At 32.2% G+C, this 18,029-nt stretch overlaps 1 protein-coding gene across 1 annotated transcript; it reads left to right on the top strand.

The window, feature by feature from the left end:
• The first annotated feature begins 460 nt into the window (after positions 1-460).
• LOC141343470 (thioredoxin, mitochondrial-like) lies at positions 461-8,862 on the top strand. The gene is made up of 4 exons (XM_073848039.1): positions 461-545; positions 2,781-3,037; positions 5,968-6,091; positions 8,195-8,862. Exons 2-4 carry the CDS (start codon positions 2,781-2,783, stop codon positions 8,306-8,308), a joined length of 495 nt encoding a protein of 164 aa, XP_073704140.1. The 5' UTR covers positions 461-545; the 3' UTR covers positions 8,309-8,862.
• The last annotated feature ends 9,167 nt before the right edge of the window (positions 8,863-18,029 follow it).

Raw genomic sequence — 18,029 nt, 5'->3', positions numbered from 1 at the left:
AAATCAAAATACTGAGAAAATCACCTTTAAAGTTGTCCAAATTAAGTTCTTAACAATGCATATTACTAATCAAAAATTACATTTTGATAGGTTTACAGTAGGAATTTTACAAAAAATCTTCATGGAACATGATCTTTACTTAATTTGCTAATGATTTTTGACATAAAAGAAAAATCAATAATTTTGACCCATACAATGTATTTTTGGCTATTGCTACAAATATACCCCTGCGACTTAAGACTGGTTTTGTGGTCCAGGGTCACATATTAATTTAACAAATTAGTCAGTGGCCACTTGAGTTTATTTTTTACTTTTTAAATAATTAATTCAATAGAAATGTATTTGATTTACAACATTACAATCGGTATACGTTATTTTGTTTTACTTACAGCAGCACTAACAGTCAGCTGCAGGTGTTAATCACTGATCTATTCGATGTTGTCAGTTGGTCTCCGCGTCGCGGGGTGTCGCTGCTCCGCATCCGCTGCTCCACGTGAGAGGAAGTGCGTCAGGGGTCCGTGTGGCCAGAGACTCCAGAGCTCACGGTAAGAGTTTATTTAATATCTCGTAACTCTCACAAACATAAAAAACAACAACACCGGAGCTAAAATAACCCGATGCCATGTGTTACATATGCGTTCACAAACGCACTACATTCATCATAAACTCACGCGTAAAGCATCAAACGCTCAAAGTCACGTGGAGGTTACAAAACCACACAGATTTACACACAACCGCGAATAAAACATCAATAAATACAAACACGAATATAAGCACACATGATGAGCGATGACTGGATAGAGACTCTGTGTCTGTCAGACTGTCAACAGCTGCTCTGAATCTGAAACACACTGCTGTTTCATAACACTTAACGTTACATCATTTCACATTCAATAATTATTGCGTCTTTTTAAATATGTTACATTTGTGCAAAACACGCTGAATTGCGATTCTGCATGAAGCAATGTGCGTTTAAAAGAAATTAGTAATGTGTAATGTTCACAAAATGTCCTGTACTTTTATTTTTCATCATATTTTTCAAAGTAAATGCATGATCATTATAAAAGAATTTGAAAATGTCTTATCCAGAAAATTAGGGGAAAAAAACAAGCATTACTATAAAATGTAATATAATAATAATAAAACTTAATGTATTATAATTACAAAATAATATATATTATTTGTTATTTTAATTTAATTTATTTTAGAATATTGTTTTATTATTTTACATAAAAAGGAGTAGAGGAAATAGAGACTGCCCACTAGATTTTATTTTATTTTATATAATAATTTCTTACATTATTACTTTATTTTACCGGTATTATTCTTCTCATTTTGTAATAGTCAGTAAAACATATTAAATACTTATATATATCAGTTACACAACAGGAACGCACAACTGGATTAAAATGAGCATTAAATGCCTTTATCAGACTTGTCTAATTTATTATTATTATCATTTTTTTATGATTGTTATTAATATTATTATTATTTAAATTGTTTAATTTAGAATATTACAATAAAAACAGTCACTACCCACTAGATTTTAATTTTCTATTTGTTTATTTTATTATATATTATAAATCGTTGTTTTATTTAATTATTATTATTATTTTATTAGGAAACAGATTAGATGTAAAATACTTCATTTCCAGCACAAATCTATTTTTTTTTAAACACTGCAGTCATTAAAATGGATTAAAATGAGCAATGAATGATTATATCAGACTTGTCTAATTTATTCATTATTAATATATGTTTTAATTATTATTATTTTAATTTTACTTCATTTAGAATATTATTTTAACATTATTGTTTTTCTTCTCATTTTATTTTATTATAAAAATGGAGTAAACTTAAAATAAAGTAAAAAAAAAAAAAAAACAGTCAGCTCTCTAGATTTTAACTTTAATTTCTATTTAATTTATTATATTTTAATTGTATTATTATTAATTTATTAGGAAACAAATAAGATGGAAAAGTATATTTTATTTCATTTCCAGAACTAATGTATTTTATTTTATTTATTATGTTTTCAGACACTGCAGTCAGTGGCCACTTGATTTTTTTTTTAAATAACTGTTTATATTTTAATTTAATTTATTTTATTATTATTACTATTTTATCAGTAACACAACAGGAAGACAAAACTGGATTAAAATGAAAATTAAATGACTTCATCAGAATTGTCTAATTTATTAATTATTTTGATCATTTTTATGATTATTATTATTTAAATTGTATTTAATTTACAAAATTACTTTATAAATTTTAGATTTTTTTTTCTAATAATATAATATAAAATAATATATTTTATTGAATTTTAGTAGGAAATGGAGTAGAGGAAATAGAGACAATTAAATAAAAACACTAGATTTTAGCTTTAGTGTTATTCTGATAGTATTTAATATATTATATTTTTATTGTTATGTCATGTTTATTGTATAAAAAAATATTATTTTACCAGGAAACAATTTAGATGAAAAATAATATTTTATTTCATTTCCAGCACAAATGTATATTTTTTTCAAACACTGTTTAATTTAATTTATTATATTAAATTATCACTTTATTTTAATTGTATTCTTTTTCTAATTTTATTATAGTAAGTAAAAGTAAAAATAGTATATAAAATGTTAAGTATTTTATGCTCATGTCAAGCATATATCTAAATAAACTGCATCCGTTACAAAACAAGAATTGAAAAATGACTGTATCAAACTTGTTTAATATGATGATGGTGTTTAATATATGAATGTTTTGTCTGTGTGTGCTGTCAGATGGCTTTCAGGCTCCTGGTTCGGAGAGCGTGTGGTGTTTCAGTCAGAGATTTGCAGCGTCTGCCGGCCGGCGTCTGGTGCTCCTCGTCCTTCTCCTCCTGTCTGAACACATCGCAGCCGTTCCTCTCGCGGCCTCTCCCTCGTCTCCTCCCTCTGTCCTCCCGCAGGAGCGTGTCGTTTAACGTGCAGGACCAAGAAGACTTCACCGAGAGAGTCATCAACAGCCAGCTGCCCGTCCTCATCGACTTCCACGCGCAGTACGTACAAGAAACCGCACTTTCACTTCAATTACAGTCTCATCTAAAGGCAGTATGCTCGAAATGCAATCTACTCCATGTTTAGACTTTTTCCGACAAAAAGAACAAACACTTGATGTACTTGCAGAAAAATCTGTGAGTCTCAGATCTGATCATCAGGATCTTTTTGAGGAGCGTTTGTTTCCAGAAGCTTTACTTTCATCTTACTAAGACATAATATTGGATATATTCTATACTAGATTTTGACCTTTATTGTTTCAGGAAACAATATATGATTTTATGTCTAGCATAAATGTATTTTAAATTATAGATAGATTTATTATTTTAATATAATTTACAACATTATAATCTGTGTCCAGTATTTTATTTTATTTTTTATTTTATTTCCAAACACTGCAGTCAGTTTCCACTGGAGTTATTTTTTTTTAATTATTATTACTATTTAGATTTAATTAAATTTTTAAATAAAATTTACAACATTACAATCAATGTCCAGTATTTTATTTTTTTATTTTTTTATTTTTTTCAAACACTGCAGTCAGTTTCCACTGGAGTTTTTTTTAATTATTATTATTATTATTATTATTATTACTATTTAGATTTTATTTAATTTTTCAATAAAATTTACAACATTACAATCAATGTCCAGTATTTTATTTTATTTTATTTTATTTTATTTCCAAACACTGCAGTCAGGGCCCACTGGCATTTTTTTTTTTTTTTTTTTTTTTACTTTTTAGATTTAATTTAATTTAATCTTTTAATTTAATTTAATTTCCAACATAACAATATGTCCAGGACGTTGTATTAATTTTATTTTATTCTCGAACAGTGCCCACTTTAGTTTTTTTGTGTACTTTTTTAATTAAATGAAATTTCTTATATTATTATTTCATTTTCATTTCATTCTTTTTATTCAAATTTTGTCTTGTGTTATTTTATTAGGAAATGGAGAAGAGGACAAAGAGACAATAAAAAACTGCCCACTAGAATTTTTTACCAACTTTGATTTTATTATGATTGTATTTAATTTAATTTTCACTGTTATTTTTATTTTTCTATGTATGTTTATTTTTACAATTATTTTATTGTATTAATTATTTATTATTTTATTTCATTACAAAACAGATTAGATAGAATTTATTTTTTTTGTGGCATAAATGTATTTTATTTTACTTTATTCAAAAACTCTGCAGTCAGTGCAGTGCCTTATTTTTTTTATTTAATTTAAAATTTACATTTCTGATGTTACTATTTTATTTTAGTTTTATTCTTTGGTTTTTCCTAATTTTGTTCTGGTTTATTTGTTTTTTTTATTGTTAGGAAATAGAGTAGAGGAAAAAAGATTTTACTTGGATTTTATTATGATTGTATTTCATTTAATTGTATTATAGTTTTATAATTATTTGTATTTTATAATTTCTTTTATTATTGTTTTATTTCATTGTGAAACAGATTAGAAGGGAAAATAATATTTGATTTAATTTCCAACATTACAATCTGTGTCCAGTATTTTATTTTATTCAAAAACTCTGCAGTCAGTGCAGTGCCTTGTTTTTTTTAATTTAATTTAATTTAAAATTTACATTTCTGATGTTACTATTTTATTTTAGTTTTATTCTTTGGTTTTTCCTAATTTTGTTTTGTTTTTATTTGTTTGTTTTTTATTAGGAAATAGAGTAGAGGAAAAAAGATTTTACTTGGATTTTATTATGATTGTATTCCATTTAATTGAATTATAGTTTTATAATTATTTGTATTTTATTATTTCTTATTTTATTTCATTATGAAACAGATTAGAAGGGAAAATAATATTTTCTTTAATTTCCAACATTACAATCTGTGTCCAGTATTTTATTTTATTTTTTGTTATTTTATTTTATTTACAGCATCACTACAGCAGGTTGTATTTAATCAGTTGCTGTTTGTCTTCACGCAAATTAATATGTCATATTATTATTTAAAAATAAGTTTTACATTGTAAAATGTATTTAAAATGGTGCTGTCAGTCAATTTAAAAAATAACCAAAATAAACACTTTTTTTTCCTAAAAATGAATCGCGATTAATCCCACCTAATTTATTGCAATAATTTCACATTCACTCTTCAAAGTAGAAACAACATAAAGACAGTATATTTTAATATCTAATTAATGACCTTTTTTTTTCACTGAATGTGAGTATCACTGATACCAATATTAGTGTTTTTCTCTAGGAAAAATACTTTTCCCCCCTAATATTTAACCATTGACTATAGCCATTAAACATTACAGTATAACTGCAAGCTATCAGTTCTAATTACATTCTAGTAACATTTCTTAGACTGTTATTAGATATATAACTTCTAATTTTAATGGACCTAAAACAATCTTCGCATAAACCCATTGAAATAAATATCATATTTAGTTACTGTGCCCTTTAGCAAGTAAGAAAAACACAGAAATTTATCAAACACACGTCTAAAAATGTTCCTGTTTGATGTGGTCGAAAAGACATTCAACATCTAAATAAACTCGATTCTTGTCAAGAAAATTGAGACAGAAGCAGCAGTTGTAAGTGGGTAAATATTTTAACGCTGTTAAACTGGAAAAAATTATTCGCCTGCATTAAAGCACTTATTTTAATACTTTGATACTTGATTTTGAACTTTGTTAAAACTAATGATTACCATGCACAGGAATGCTACTCCGCATGACTTTATAGTCAAAGATTTCTTTAAAATAGTAGGTCAAGCAGGTGTTGCGTGTTACATGTAGAGATTTGTGTGTGTTTGACGACTCACTGACAGGTTTGTGTTCATTCAAGGACCACGATCAGTTTCTGTTCACAGCAGTGTGATTGTAGTCCTCTGTTGTTCTGCATTTGGAAATCCGTGATTTGAAGAGATTTTCTTAGGAAGTGGCTGATTTCTGCTGTGTGTTTGTGTTATAGATGGTGCGGCCCCTGCAAAATCCTCGGCCCGCGGTTGGAAAAGGCCATCGCCAAACAGAAGGGTCGAGTCACCATGGCCAAAGTCGACATCGATGAACACACAGACCTTGCTATTGAGTATGGGGTACGACACTAAGGCTATTATCGTTAACTAAGACTATTAAAAACATATTTGTTAATTTATGGTTTTTAAAGAAGTCTCTTCTGCTCACCAAGCCTGCATTTATTTGATCCAAAGTACAGCAAAAACAGTACTGTTTAAAATAACTTCTTCCTATTTGAATATATTTTACATTTTAATTTATTTCTGTGATCAAAGCTGAATTTTTAGCATCATTACTGCAGTCTTCAGTGTCACATGATCCTTCAGAAATCATTTTAATAATCTGATTTGCTGTTCAATAAACATTTTTTAATATTTCTTGTTATCAGTATTTTAAACATTACATTTTTTTTCAGGATTCTTTGATGAATAGAAAGATCCAAAAACCAACATTTATCTGAAATAAAAAAGATTTTGTAATATTATACACTACACAATTCAAAAGCTTGGAGTCAGTATAATATTTTTTTAGCAAGGATGCTTTAAATTGATCAAAAGTGATCTCTATTTCAGATAAATGCTGTTCTTCTGAATTTTCTATTTGTCAAAGAAACCTGAAAAAAAAAATTCTACCCCAATGTTTTCAACATGATAACAGAAATGTTTTTTCAGCAGTAAATCAGCATATTACAATGATTTCTGAAGGATCATGTGACACTGAAGACTGGAGTAATGATGCTACAAATTCAGCTTTGAAATCACAGGAATAAATGAAAATTTAAAATATATTCAAATAGAAAGTAGTTTTTTTAAATAGTAAAAGTTTTTTTTTTTTTTTTACTGTACTTTGGATCAAATAAATGCAGGCTTGGAGAGCAAAAGACAAGTTTTTAACTCAAGAATAAAAATCTTTTACAAAAGTAAAAAAAAAAAAACTTTGACTGGTAGCGTATTTATATATTAAAATAGAAAAAAAGAAAAACGTTGCTTTGAAAATGACTTTTGTAGTGTGTTTTTGTCATTTGAATTTGTTTTATGCACTAAGATTACTGGAAATAAATTAACTAAAAGCACAAAATAAAAATCCATTGAAAATGGAAACAGAAGCAAATTTAAAATACAAATAATAACAGTACTAGTATATAAATAATACTAAATTCCTGCAGTGCCTCTTAAACATAAACTCGCATCTTTTTTTACAACTTTGTCCTCAATATTAAATGAGGTTGAAGTATATAATGAGTTAAATCCTCTGGTAAATGTGGAAAATCTTATTTGATTCCTTTGAATCATCGCCCAGACTCCAAAACATCCTGAAAAACACCATTAACATAAGTTTCAGCTTTATACTTATTTTTTTAGTTTTTTGTTACTTCACTTTTAAAAATTGATTATAAGCTAAATTGTGACAACATGAACACCATGAATTTTTTTTATTTTATTGATGACTAAAGCAATAAATAATGCACAAAAATGTAAACAAAATCCAAAAGATTTATGGATAAGCTTATTTCTTATTTTCATTTAGTCGAAATTGAGGTACTAAAATAACGGAAACTGAAATTAATATAATATGCATCATATATAACCAAATAAAAATTAAACAGATGACAAAATCTCATATCAAAATTACAAAAACTAAAATTAAAATGAAAAAATAAACATGAAATCTAAATGATAGTAAAATAACACTTGTGTTTCAGAGACCAATGAAATAAAATCTAAAGAAATACATTGTATTTCCACATGACAAAATGATCTAATTATTGTAAATACACTGCATTTCTGTATATTATTGTATAATGTATATTATTAATTCTCTGGAAAATTTGGTCAGTATCAGCATTTATCAGGGTTTTCATTGCTTACTAAAACTATAATAAAAAAAAATATGACTAGAAATTAAAAATTTCAAATAACTTGTTTTATTTCAAGTCAATATTTCTCATTTTTATTTAGTTTAACTAGTATTAAAGTAACTCAAACTGAAACAAAAATTAATAAAAATTATATAGACCTAAAAATAAAAATGACAAACACACAAAAATGACCAATGCATTTCAATAATACTAAAATAACACTTTTTAGCAGTCAAATATTCATGAGTCATCGACTAATTCTGGGACGCCAAATAAACCAACAGCGAATCATTATGGGATGCTGATTGTTCCTGATGTGCTGTAGGTGTCAGCGGTTCCCACGGTGATCGCCATGCGCGGCGGCGATGTCATCGACCAGTTCGTGGGCATCAAAGATGAAGACCAGCTGGATTCTTTTGTGGAGAAGCTGATTGGATAGTGAAGCTGTCAGTCACCCTCTGTCTAGCCACGCCCACCTCCCACTGGAAACTCCATTACATTTAATTACAGACACAGACAAACTGCACCCTGGAACGTCTTCGCTTTTCCATCTCTCCTGCTTTCCCTAACCGCGCGTGTGCCGTTATGTGTTTTTAGAGGGTCTGTGGCAGCGCATCGTGTTTAACCGCGGTAAAAATGTAGTGAAGTGTCCTCGGACGTCGTGTAGATGCTGTACTTTGGTTTGGAGGAGAACTGAAGGATCGAAGATACGGCTGACGCAGATCCTCATCCGGTCCACATGAGGACGCTTCCTCTCGCTCCGCTGTTTTACAACTCAATGCCTACTAATGTGAAAGTGTGTCATGGTCACGTTTGTTTGGTGTGTTCGTTTCCGTTCGATTTTCTTTCTTCTTCTTTTTTGGATCTGACTGTGAATTTTGCGCAGGATGCATGGGTTTGATGATGGTTTTGTTTAGACTTTAACTCATATAAACTGTAATATAACCAACTAGTCTGATGAAATTATGAATAAAGCAACTGTACTATATTTAACTCACGGCTGTTGGCTTGTGGATCATATTCTGGTCTTATATTCTTGTTTTAAATACAAATTTTGGGGCAGCAAAACTATGTTTATTTAGTGAGGATTAGGACTGCTAATTCATTAAAAAAAGTTTATATAAATACACACACATACATAGTTTATATAAATACACACACATACATAGTTTATATAAATACATGTACACTATATATATTGTAAAAATATTTGTGTGTATATTATACTAGTATATAATGTTATATAAGTTCTGTTAAATGATTAATCATGATTAATCACAATATATATATATATATATATATATACAGTGCCCTCCACTAATATTGGCACCCTTTGTAAATGAGCAAAAGTGGATGTGAAAATAAATCTGCATCATTTATCCTTTTGATCTTTCATTCAAAAAATTCACTAAATTCTAACCTCTAATTGAAGTAAAACAATAGAACCTAGGAGGGAAATCTCATTGTAAAAAATAAATGTTTTCTCTAGTTCACGTTGGCCACAACATTAAAGACCCGGCAGTATTTTTAAGCCTGGGCATGGGGTACTTTTTTATCCCTGTCTGCACCAAAACCATCTGGAGGGCTAATTTTTAGTTTCATCTGACTATAGAAGCCAGTCCTGTTTGAAGTTCCAATCATGTCTGAGGAGTGAATAGTCAAGTCACCTTTATTTATATAGCGCTTCTAACAATACAGAAGAATACAATACAATACACTGGAGTTTGTTTTTGGGAGGAACACAAAGGCCAAATTCCCTTAATCATCCATCACAAGAAGAAAAACCAAAGAATGTAGTTCTGATGTGCAGAACAAGTTTGTTGAGCTTCACAAAATAGAAGGTGGCTGTAAGAAAAGAGCTAAAGCATTGAAAATCCCCATTCCCACCATCAGGGCAATAATTAAAGGGATAGTTCACCCAAAAATGAAAAATTGATGTGTATCTGCTTACCCCCAGGGCATCCAAGATGTAGGTGACTTTGTTTCCTCATAAAAACACAAACGAAGATTTTTAACGAAAACCGGTGCAGGCTGTCAGCCACATAATGTCAGTGAATGGGCACCAAACCTTTAAAAGTAAACAAAAACATGCACAGACAAATCCAAATTACACCCTGCGGCTCGTGATGATACATTGATGTCTTAAGACACGAAACAATCGGTTTTTACGAGGAACTGAACAGTATTTATATCATTTTTTACCTTTGATACACAGCCACGTCCATCCGTCATGAGCACGAGTTTGGCATCAGGGCTTGTTACATGTGAACGCGCTCTGGCATAGTCTACGCAAACACCATAAGGGGAAATCAGTGAAAAGTCACATTTTCTTTTTTTGGTGAACTATCCCTTTAAGAAGTTCCAATCAACTAAAGATGTTACAAATCTGCCTAGAAGAGGATGTGTGTCTATATCACCCTAATGCACGATAAAAAAGAGAGTTTGAGTGGCCAAAGACTCTCCAAGGATCACAGTTGGAGAATTGCAGAGAATTGTTGAGTCTTGGGGTCAGAAATCCTAAAATTAAAATAATCAAATGCCCCTTTATCACCAGATGTTGTTCCAGAGGGTTTCAAGAAAAAATCCTCCTGGCTCATCCAAAAAACTTCAGTGTATTCACTTGTCAGACATGATTGAAGCTTCAAACAGGACTGGCTTCTATGGTCAGATGAAACTAAAAATCAGCTTTTTGGCAGCTAACTCTCCAGATGGTTTTGGTACAGACAGGGATAAAGAAGTACCCCATGCCCACAGTTAAAATACTGCTGGGTCTTTAATGTTGTGGGCCTATTTTTCTGCCGGAGGTCCTGGACATCTTAGATACATGTCTTTATGGAGTCTGTCAAATACCAGCAGATAAAAAATCAAAACCAAAAACTGTTGGGAATCTTATAATGGGCCGTGGTTGCATCTTCCAGCAGGACGATGATCCAAAACAAACATCAAAATCAACACAAAATTGTGTCATTGATCACAGAATGAAGCTTCTACCATGGCCATCCCCGTCCTCCGACCTGAACCCTATAGAAACTCAAGAGAAGAAGCACCAACATGAAGCTGGGAAAAGAGAGATTCTGTATGAAGTTAAGGTCTCTGATCTCTTGTCAGGTGTTCTCCAAACTCATTAGACAGTGTTGGAGAAAACTCAGAACTGTTATCTTGGGGAAAGGACATTGCAACAACTGGGTGCCAATAATAGTGGCCAACGTAAACTAGAGAAAAACATTTATTTCATAATGAGATTTCCCTCCCAGGTTCTATTGTTTTACTTCAATGACGGGTTAGAATTTTGTGATTTTTTTGAATGAAAGATCAAAAGGATAAATTATGCAGATTTATTTACCATGGGTGCCAATGTTACTGGAGGGCACTGTAAATATATATAAGATGTATAAAAATTTACCCTTATGACTGGTTTTTGTGATCCAGGGTCACATATATTAAAATAGAAAGCAGTTATGCATTGTCGTTTTTCACAACTGTACTGTTTTAACTATACAGTTTCTGTGAGTTCCTTTAGAAAACAGCGTGTGGCGCACTTGAGTGTGTTTTCAGCGTTATTACCTACAAAACTGGGCCAAATGACTAACAACGTTGCATTGTGTGTCTAAGCAATAATTTAACTAAAAATAAGTCTAGGTGTGGGTTTCTAGTGATGTAGTTTCATTAAAACACTAGGGGGCCCTTATTATATAAGTCCGGGACCGTCCCTCAGTTCCAGCACCGCTTTCTCGGTGTGTTTGTGGAGCGCGTGTGAAGCTCTAGAGAGGTGGATCTCGTTTTAGTTCAGCCCGAGGCTCTTTTGAACTAAAGGATTAGTAACCTAAATAACCACTGTGGGACTCATTCACCCACCCGTCTGTCATGAGGAGAAACCTGCGTGTCTCAAACAGGTTCCGTTCGGGCACGACATTGCAGTGCAGTGATGCAATTCAGGTGTGTTTACTTCAGGGTTCGATTCTGATATTTTTAGAATCGATTCCGATTCCTGATTCTGGAATTGATTCCAAGAATCGATTCCTCACTCTTATTTTCGATTCTTTTTTTATTAGATTGGAGGAAATTTCGCAATGACTGCAGGATATAGAGGTCGTAGAAACTTTCATTCTCATAATATGAAGCTCCGTTTGTAAATTAGCTCTGACTAATTTTAAAATGTAACTGTCTGCATTTCCCATGAAATTAGGCATAGCCTAATCCACAGCTCAGCAGTGAACATGCATTTATTGCATGAATAAAACAAGACATGAAGTGTCTAAAATGCATGTGCACAGTTCAGCTGGATGATTTTACTTTAACAGTATGCCCAAAATTAGCAAACTATACACTGAAACAAAATGCAACACTGCAAACTTTGGAATCGACTCTTGGGAATCGATTCTTTTTGGAATCAATTCCCAGCCCCAGTTTATGTAAGATGCTAATACCGGTCTGTCAGCGGCTGCATATCATCAAAAACTAACTTAAGTTTTCTTGCTCTCTTGAGATGAAAGACCTCGTGCTGGGCGACATACTGCAACTTCCAGGTCTCAAATTTCACCCAGACGCACATTTACTAAAGATAAACGGCTAAACTCGTTCTGAAGTGTCGACTTTAAAAAGCAACATCATGCTAACCTCAAACAATCTGAGTGATTATGATTTTCGCAAGCAACGCGTGTACCTATAACTACAGCAGATGTTTTACAAGTGGCCGATGTTTCTTCCTCTTTCACATCTGCGCTGCGGTTCTTCTTGCCGCATGATGTCATCCAGCAGAACTCCAGCCACCAATCACAGCCCGCTATTTCCTGACCGCACATGACATCACCCCCTCACACCAGCCACAAGAGCTTCCTCTCAAAAGAGAAACTGTTATTTTAGCATCTCTGATATGCTGTTGGTTTCTAATGATATTTTTGAATTTGTTGTGTTTTTTTATATTTGCATTAAGTATTTAGTATGTAAAAGTTAAAATAAATAAAAATGAGAAATGCCTAAAACTAAAAAAAAAAGTTTTAAAATATTTTATTTCAGTTAACAATGTTTTTAACGGTTTTTAATGGTCTTAGTTTTAAACACACAAAAAGCTCAATTTTACACATGTAAAACACAGAACATTCCCTTAACGTTCCCATTTGGTTATTTTTTGGGGGGGAACCTAATGAGAACGTTCTAGGAACGTTCTGTGTAGGTTCTCTTTTTAATAACCTATAAAGAACGTTCCCAGAACGTTCCTTGCAGGTTATTTTTTGGTTTAATTTTTATAACCTACAGAGAACATTTTCTGCAGATTATCTTTAGGTTTCGTTTTTATAACCTACAGAAAACGTCCCCAGAAAGTTCCCTGCAGGGTTTTTGTTTTAGATTTAATTTTATAACTTAAAAAGAACCTTACCAGAACGTTCCCTGCAGTTTTAGTTTTTTTTTTTTTTTAACCTACAGAAAACGTTCCCTGCAGGTTTTTTTTTCTTATAGATTTAATTTTATAACTTAAAAAGAACCTCCCCAGACTGTTCCCTGCAGGTTATTTTGAAGTGTTATTTTTATAACCTATCACTGTAAAAAATTTCACCAGTTTCAACTTAAAAACATAAGTTTAGCAGCTGTCTTAAGATTTTAAGTTGAATCAACTTAAGTCATTTAAACTCACAAGTTAAATCAACTCATTTTTATTGTAATAAGTTAAAATGACTTGTAGTTTTAAGTAGGGCTGTCAAATGATTAATCACGATTAATCACACCTGAAATAAAAGTTTATGTTTACATAATAAATGTGTGTTTACGGTGTATATTTATTATACACACACACATACATGTATAGATGTAAAAAAATATTTATATGTATGAATATTTATACTTTTAATTTAGACTATATATAATTATAAATATTTTCTATATAAATCTAAAACATTTTCTTTAATGTATGTGTGTGTATTTATATAAATATACAAAGTAAACACACATTTAGTATGTAAACATAAACTTTTATTTTATTTTCAATCGTGATAAATCATTTGACAGCCCTAGTTTTAAGCTGATTTAATTAAAAAACTTAAGGCAGCTGCTGAATTTAGGATTTTAAGTTGAATCTGGTGAAAACTTTTTACAGTGTAGAGAGAATGTTCCCACCAGAACATTCCCTGCAGGTTATTTTTAGTAGTCATAACCATGTAAACTAATTAAAACATAGATGATTCAGATTATATATATATATATATATATATATATATATATATATATATATATATATATATATATATATATGTGTGTGTGTGTGTGTGTGTGTGTGTGTGTGTGTGTGTGTGTGTGTGTGTGTTTGTGTGTGTGTGTGTGTGTATATATTATAAATATACTATTTTTGCAGAATTTCATGTCCGAAATAAGCTTTTAATAAAGTGTAGACATCAAAGTGGTCAAATCGCATTATAATGATAATAGCCTATATAATTCCAATTTTGTAGCTAAAGATAAACCAGGCTTAAGCATAGTCTGAAAATCACATCATAAACACTGGGTTTATTTACGTTAAGAAAACTTCACTGGCTAACCAACAGGGAACGTTCTGGGAACCAAAAACTAACGTTCTCAAAACGTTCTGGGAACCAAAAATTGTTAGCTGGGTAATTCCTTTGATTTTGGGATCAAACAATTCAGACAAAGTTAAGTCTTTTGATTAACCTCACGCTTTTGCCCAAGTGTAAAGTGCTGGATTGGATAAGTCACAGAACTACCCATCTGCACTAGTCCTGGATGACTGGGAATGAATCCAGCTGTGATTGGCAGTAGATGTGCTGTTGAAAGGCGCATTGTTGAGACATTACTGAGAGACCTGCGACAAAACAACCGGGCAGAAGGTGAAAGAATGACGGAAGAGAAACTCTACACCTCTTCCGCTTTCAAACAATAGACCACACCTCCACCTCGCTCTCTCTGTCTGTCTGTCTCTCTCTCTCTCTCTCTTTCTCCACAGTCGTGTGTGACCATAAAAGGCAAAAAACAGCGAGAGTCGCTGATCAAGCGCCGCTGCAGAATTCCTGCGCTCTCGTTTCTTTCACACTCCGTCACTTTTCCCTTGCTCACGTTTAATGACTTTTTCTCAGGCTCTTTGACTGTAAAGCAGAACAAAGTGCTTATTTGAGTTGTTCTCGCTAGGCTACATACCTCAGATGCTAATGATAACGCTCTGTGTATTTGTTTAGCTGTAGTTTGTGGGAGACGGTTGTCCCCAGATGTTTGTTTGAAGCTAACCGACATACAAGACTCGAGCTGGTCGCCTTTGATAGTTGCTCTTGTAGTAGGCCTACACTTGTAGTTTCAAATCTGGCTGACTAGTCTTAAAGTGTGCACACTAGTGAGAAAACAGCAATGAACAATAGCCAATCAGTGACAGTGTATTTTTGTAGACTTAGATGTTAGCATTAAAAAGAACGAAGTGAGTTTATGATTCTTACACATTTTGTTTATCATAATAATCTTTTTAAGCTTTTTTTTTTATTTAAATACAGTCGGCATAAATAAAATGCTAAATGTAGCTATAAATGAACTATACAACGATTGCATGACTTCAGTGCTATTATTAAACTTGCGACAACAAGTCTTATTTAAAAACATTTCCCATGAAAGTTTTTGTTAGGATAATTTTCAAGAGTGCCATTATAAACACAATGAGGCTGTGAAAGCAACTAGCAGAGCAGTATCGCATTACAAGTAATGCAAGTTAAGTAATCAGATTACTTTTTCAAGTAACTTGTAAAGTAAGGCATTGCTTAATTTTACACTATTTTTTTTTTCAAATAAGCAACTCAAGTTACTTTGTTTTGCCATTTATTCAGAAATTGGGAGATGTGAAGAAACATGTCAAAAAGTTAGTAATGGATTACATTTCATTAAAAGTAACAAATCTACACAATTAGTTACCTTTTATATAGAGTAACACAATATTGTAATGCATTACTTTTAAAAAGTAACTTTATCCAACACTGCTAGAGTAAATTAGTTTATAAGATTTTGTGCCACATTTAGACATTTAAACATTTATTTAGACACCTGTTTGGCATTTAAAGGCAAGTAAAAGCTTTAATATAAAAACATATCTGGTGAAAGTGTAAATATCTTGTGCTACTGTTAACCACAGACTCTATTTTAGGCATCTAACCAAAAACCCTTTGAAAAAAATGGAAAGTGGACTTTGCAGAAGTGTGAAAACGCAACTAGTTTCCAGGTTTTGGCCTACAAAAACATATAATCCTTGCAGCGCTCTGTTGTGAGAAAGTCCAAAAGTATTTATTAGTTATTACAAATTATTTTTAAAAATATTTATTTTTAAATATTTAATATTTTAAAAGGATTTTTTATATATACATATAGTCATGCAAATATGTCCAATTTATTAAAATGCATGTGACCCTGGACCACAAAACCAATAGCCAATAGCAATAGCCAACAATACATTGTATGGGTCAAAATTATTGATTTTTCTTTTATGCCGAATATCATTAGGATATTAAGTAAAGATCATGATCCATGAAGATATTTTGTAAATTTTCACCGTAAATATATCAAAACTTCATTTTTGATTATTTATACGCATTGTTAAGTACTTCATTTGGACAACTTTAAAGGTGATTTTTCAATATATAAATTTTGTTGCACCCTCAGATTACAGATTTTCTAAATAGTTGTATCTCGGCCAAATATTGTCCTATCCTAACAAACAAGGGTCACAAACGTCAATGGAAAGCTCATTTATTTAGCTTTCAGATTATGTATAAATCTCAATTTCAAAAAATGGACCCTTAGTTATGACTAGTTTTGTGGTCCAGGGTCACAAATACATAATTATTTAACTTTTTATTTTTCCATTAATTATTACCTTTCCCATGTGCAAATTGATGTAAAATGAAAGACCTTTCCTTTCTCCATATAATTTGATGACAAAGCATCAATACCAATGATCTACAAATTAAAGTATTTTTCATCAATTTTATTTAGGGTTTGGTCTGATTATTAATATAACAAAATAAAACAACAGGAGTATAAATCATTATTATATGGTTATGTAAAAGCTAATAGCTCTGTGACTAAGCCTGAATGTCTGAAACCCTAAGTACCACTTATCCGATGGTGTTTACAGTAAATATCTATATTTGCATAAGCATTGTTTGTCATTTGAACAGTCTTTGAATCTGATACTCGCTCGGCCACACACAGATGGTTTTCTTCTAACAGCCTGTAATGTGTCACAGAGGGTATTTCTAATGTGAGAAGGGCAAATTTCACAAGAAAAAGGAACTTCTGGAGAACATTCCCGAAGCGAGTGAGTCAACATGCGTCTTATCGCGCTTCCTGCGCGCTCATTGGAGGAAGACGGGAAGGGAGGACGGGATGCGTCGGCCTTTTCTTGCTGTTTTGTTGATGCTGATGTTTTTAATTATTTCGAGGTTTTGTTTGGAGCCATTTAAGGACAAACACACACAAGCGCGAGCGCCAGAAGATCACCCATGAGAAAGAATCATGCATGGGAAACAACGCGGTGAAGATTTTTTTGGCATATATCACTTATTTATGGTGGTTTAAACTCACAAACAAGTTTTTGAACACACTGTAATGTAATGTAAGGTGAGGTCGCTGCTGTGCCGGCACTCACAGAGAAAGTCTGTTTGTGTGCCATAATACGGGAACACACCCAGCGGCCGGGACACACCCAAACCGGGCGGCACACACACAACTGCAGGAGCCGAGAGCGGGTCAATCCTACAAGAGGAGGAGGAGAAGCGAGGTCAGAAGTGACCTTATTTGGTAATCTGTCTCTCTCTCCCTCTGTCTGTCTCACTGCATCTGGCATCGCTCAGGCAGAGACCTTTGACTTTGCGTTTGAAATTCCTGTAGTTGCCCAATCAGCACTGAGTGTACGGCCCGAGAGCGATGTATTGATTTTTCCGACACATCGTCGAGCGCGTTCCCGAGCAGAGAGTTCACGGACTGCAGGCTTCCACAAACATTCCTCACACGCTGATAAAATACTCCCTGGCTGGTCTTTCCGTCGTTTTCCCTGGATCATCGTTCCGCATTCCTCGGATACTTCAGTCGAGCGTGCAGCCTGGAGACTCTCCAGCCTCCCGCATGCGATCATTCATGCGTGCGCACGTTCACACGTGTTTGATCGGTGCTGCGCGCTC

This window comes from Garra rufa, chromosome 1, assembly GCF_049309525.1.
Source record: "Garra rufa chromosome 1, GarRuf1.0, whole genome shotgun sequence".
Classification (NCBI taxonomy): Eukaryota; Metazoa; Chordata; class Actinopteri; order Cypriniformes; family Cyprinidae; genus Garra; species Garra rufa.
This window is presented reverse-complemented; position numbering and strand designations above follow the sequence as displayed.

What these genes read in the sequence shown, in the direction of transcription:
- LOC141343470 (XM_073848039.1), top strand. Translation starts at nt 2,781, where the DNA reads ATGGCTTTCAGGCTCCTGGTTCGGAGAGCGTGTGGTGTTTCAGTCAGA. An exon ending in CTCATCGACTTCCACGCGCA is followed by an intron (nt 3,038 to 5,967) that starts GTACGTACAAGA and finishes TTTGTGTTATAG; the next exon opens with ATGGTGCGGCCCCTGCAAAA. An exon ending in ACCTTGCTATTGAGTATGGG is followed by an intron (nt 6,092 to 8,194) that starts GTACGACACTAA and finishes GATGTGCTGTAG; the next exon opens with GTGTCAGCGGTTCCCACGGT.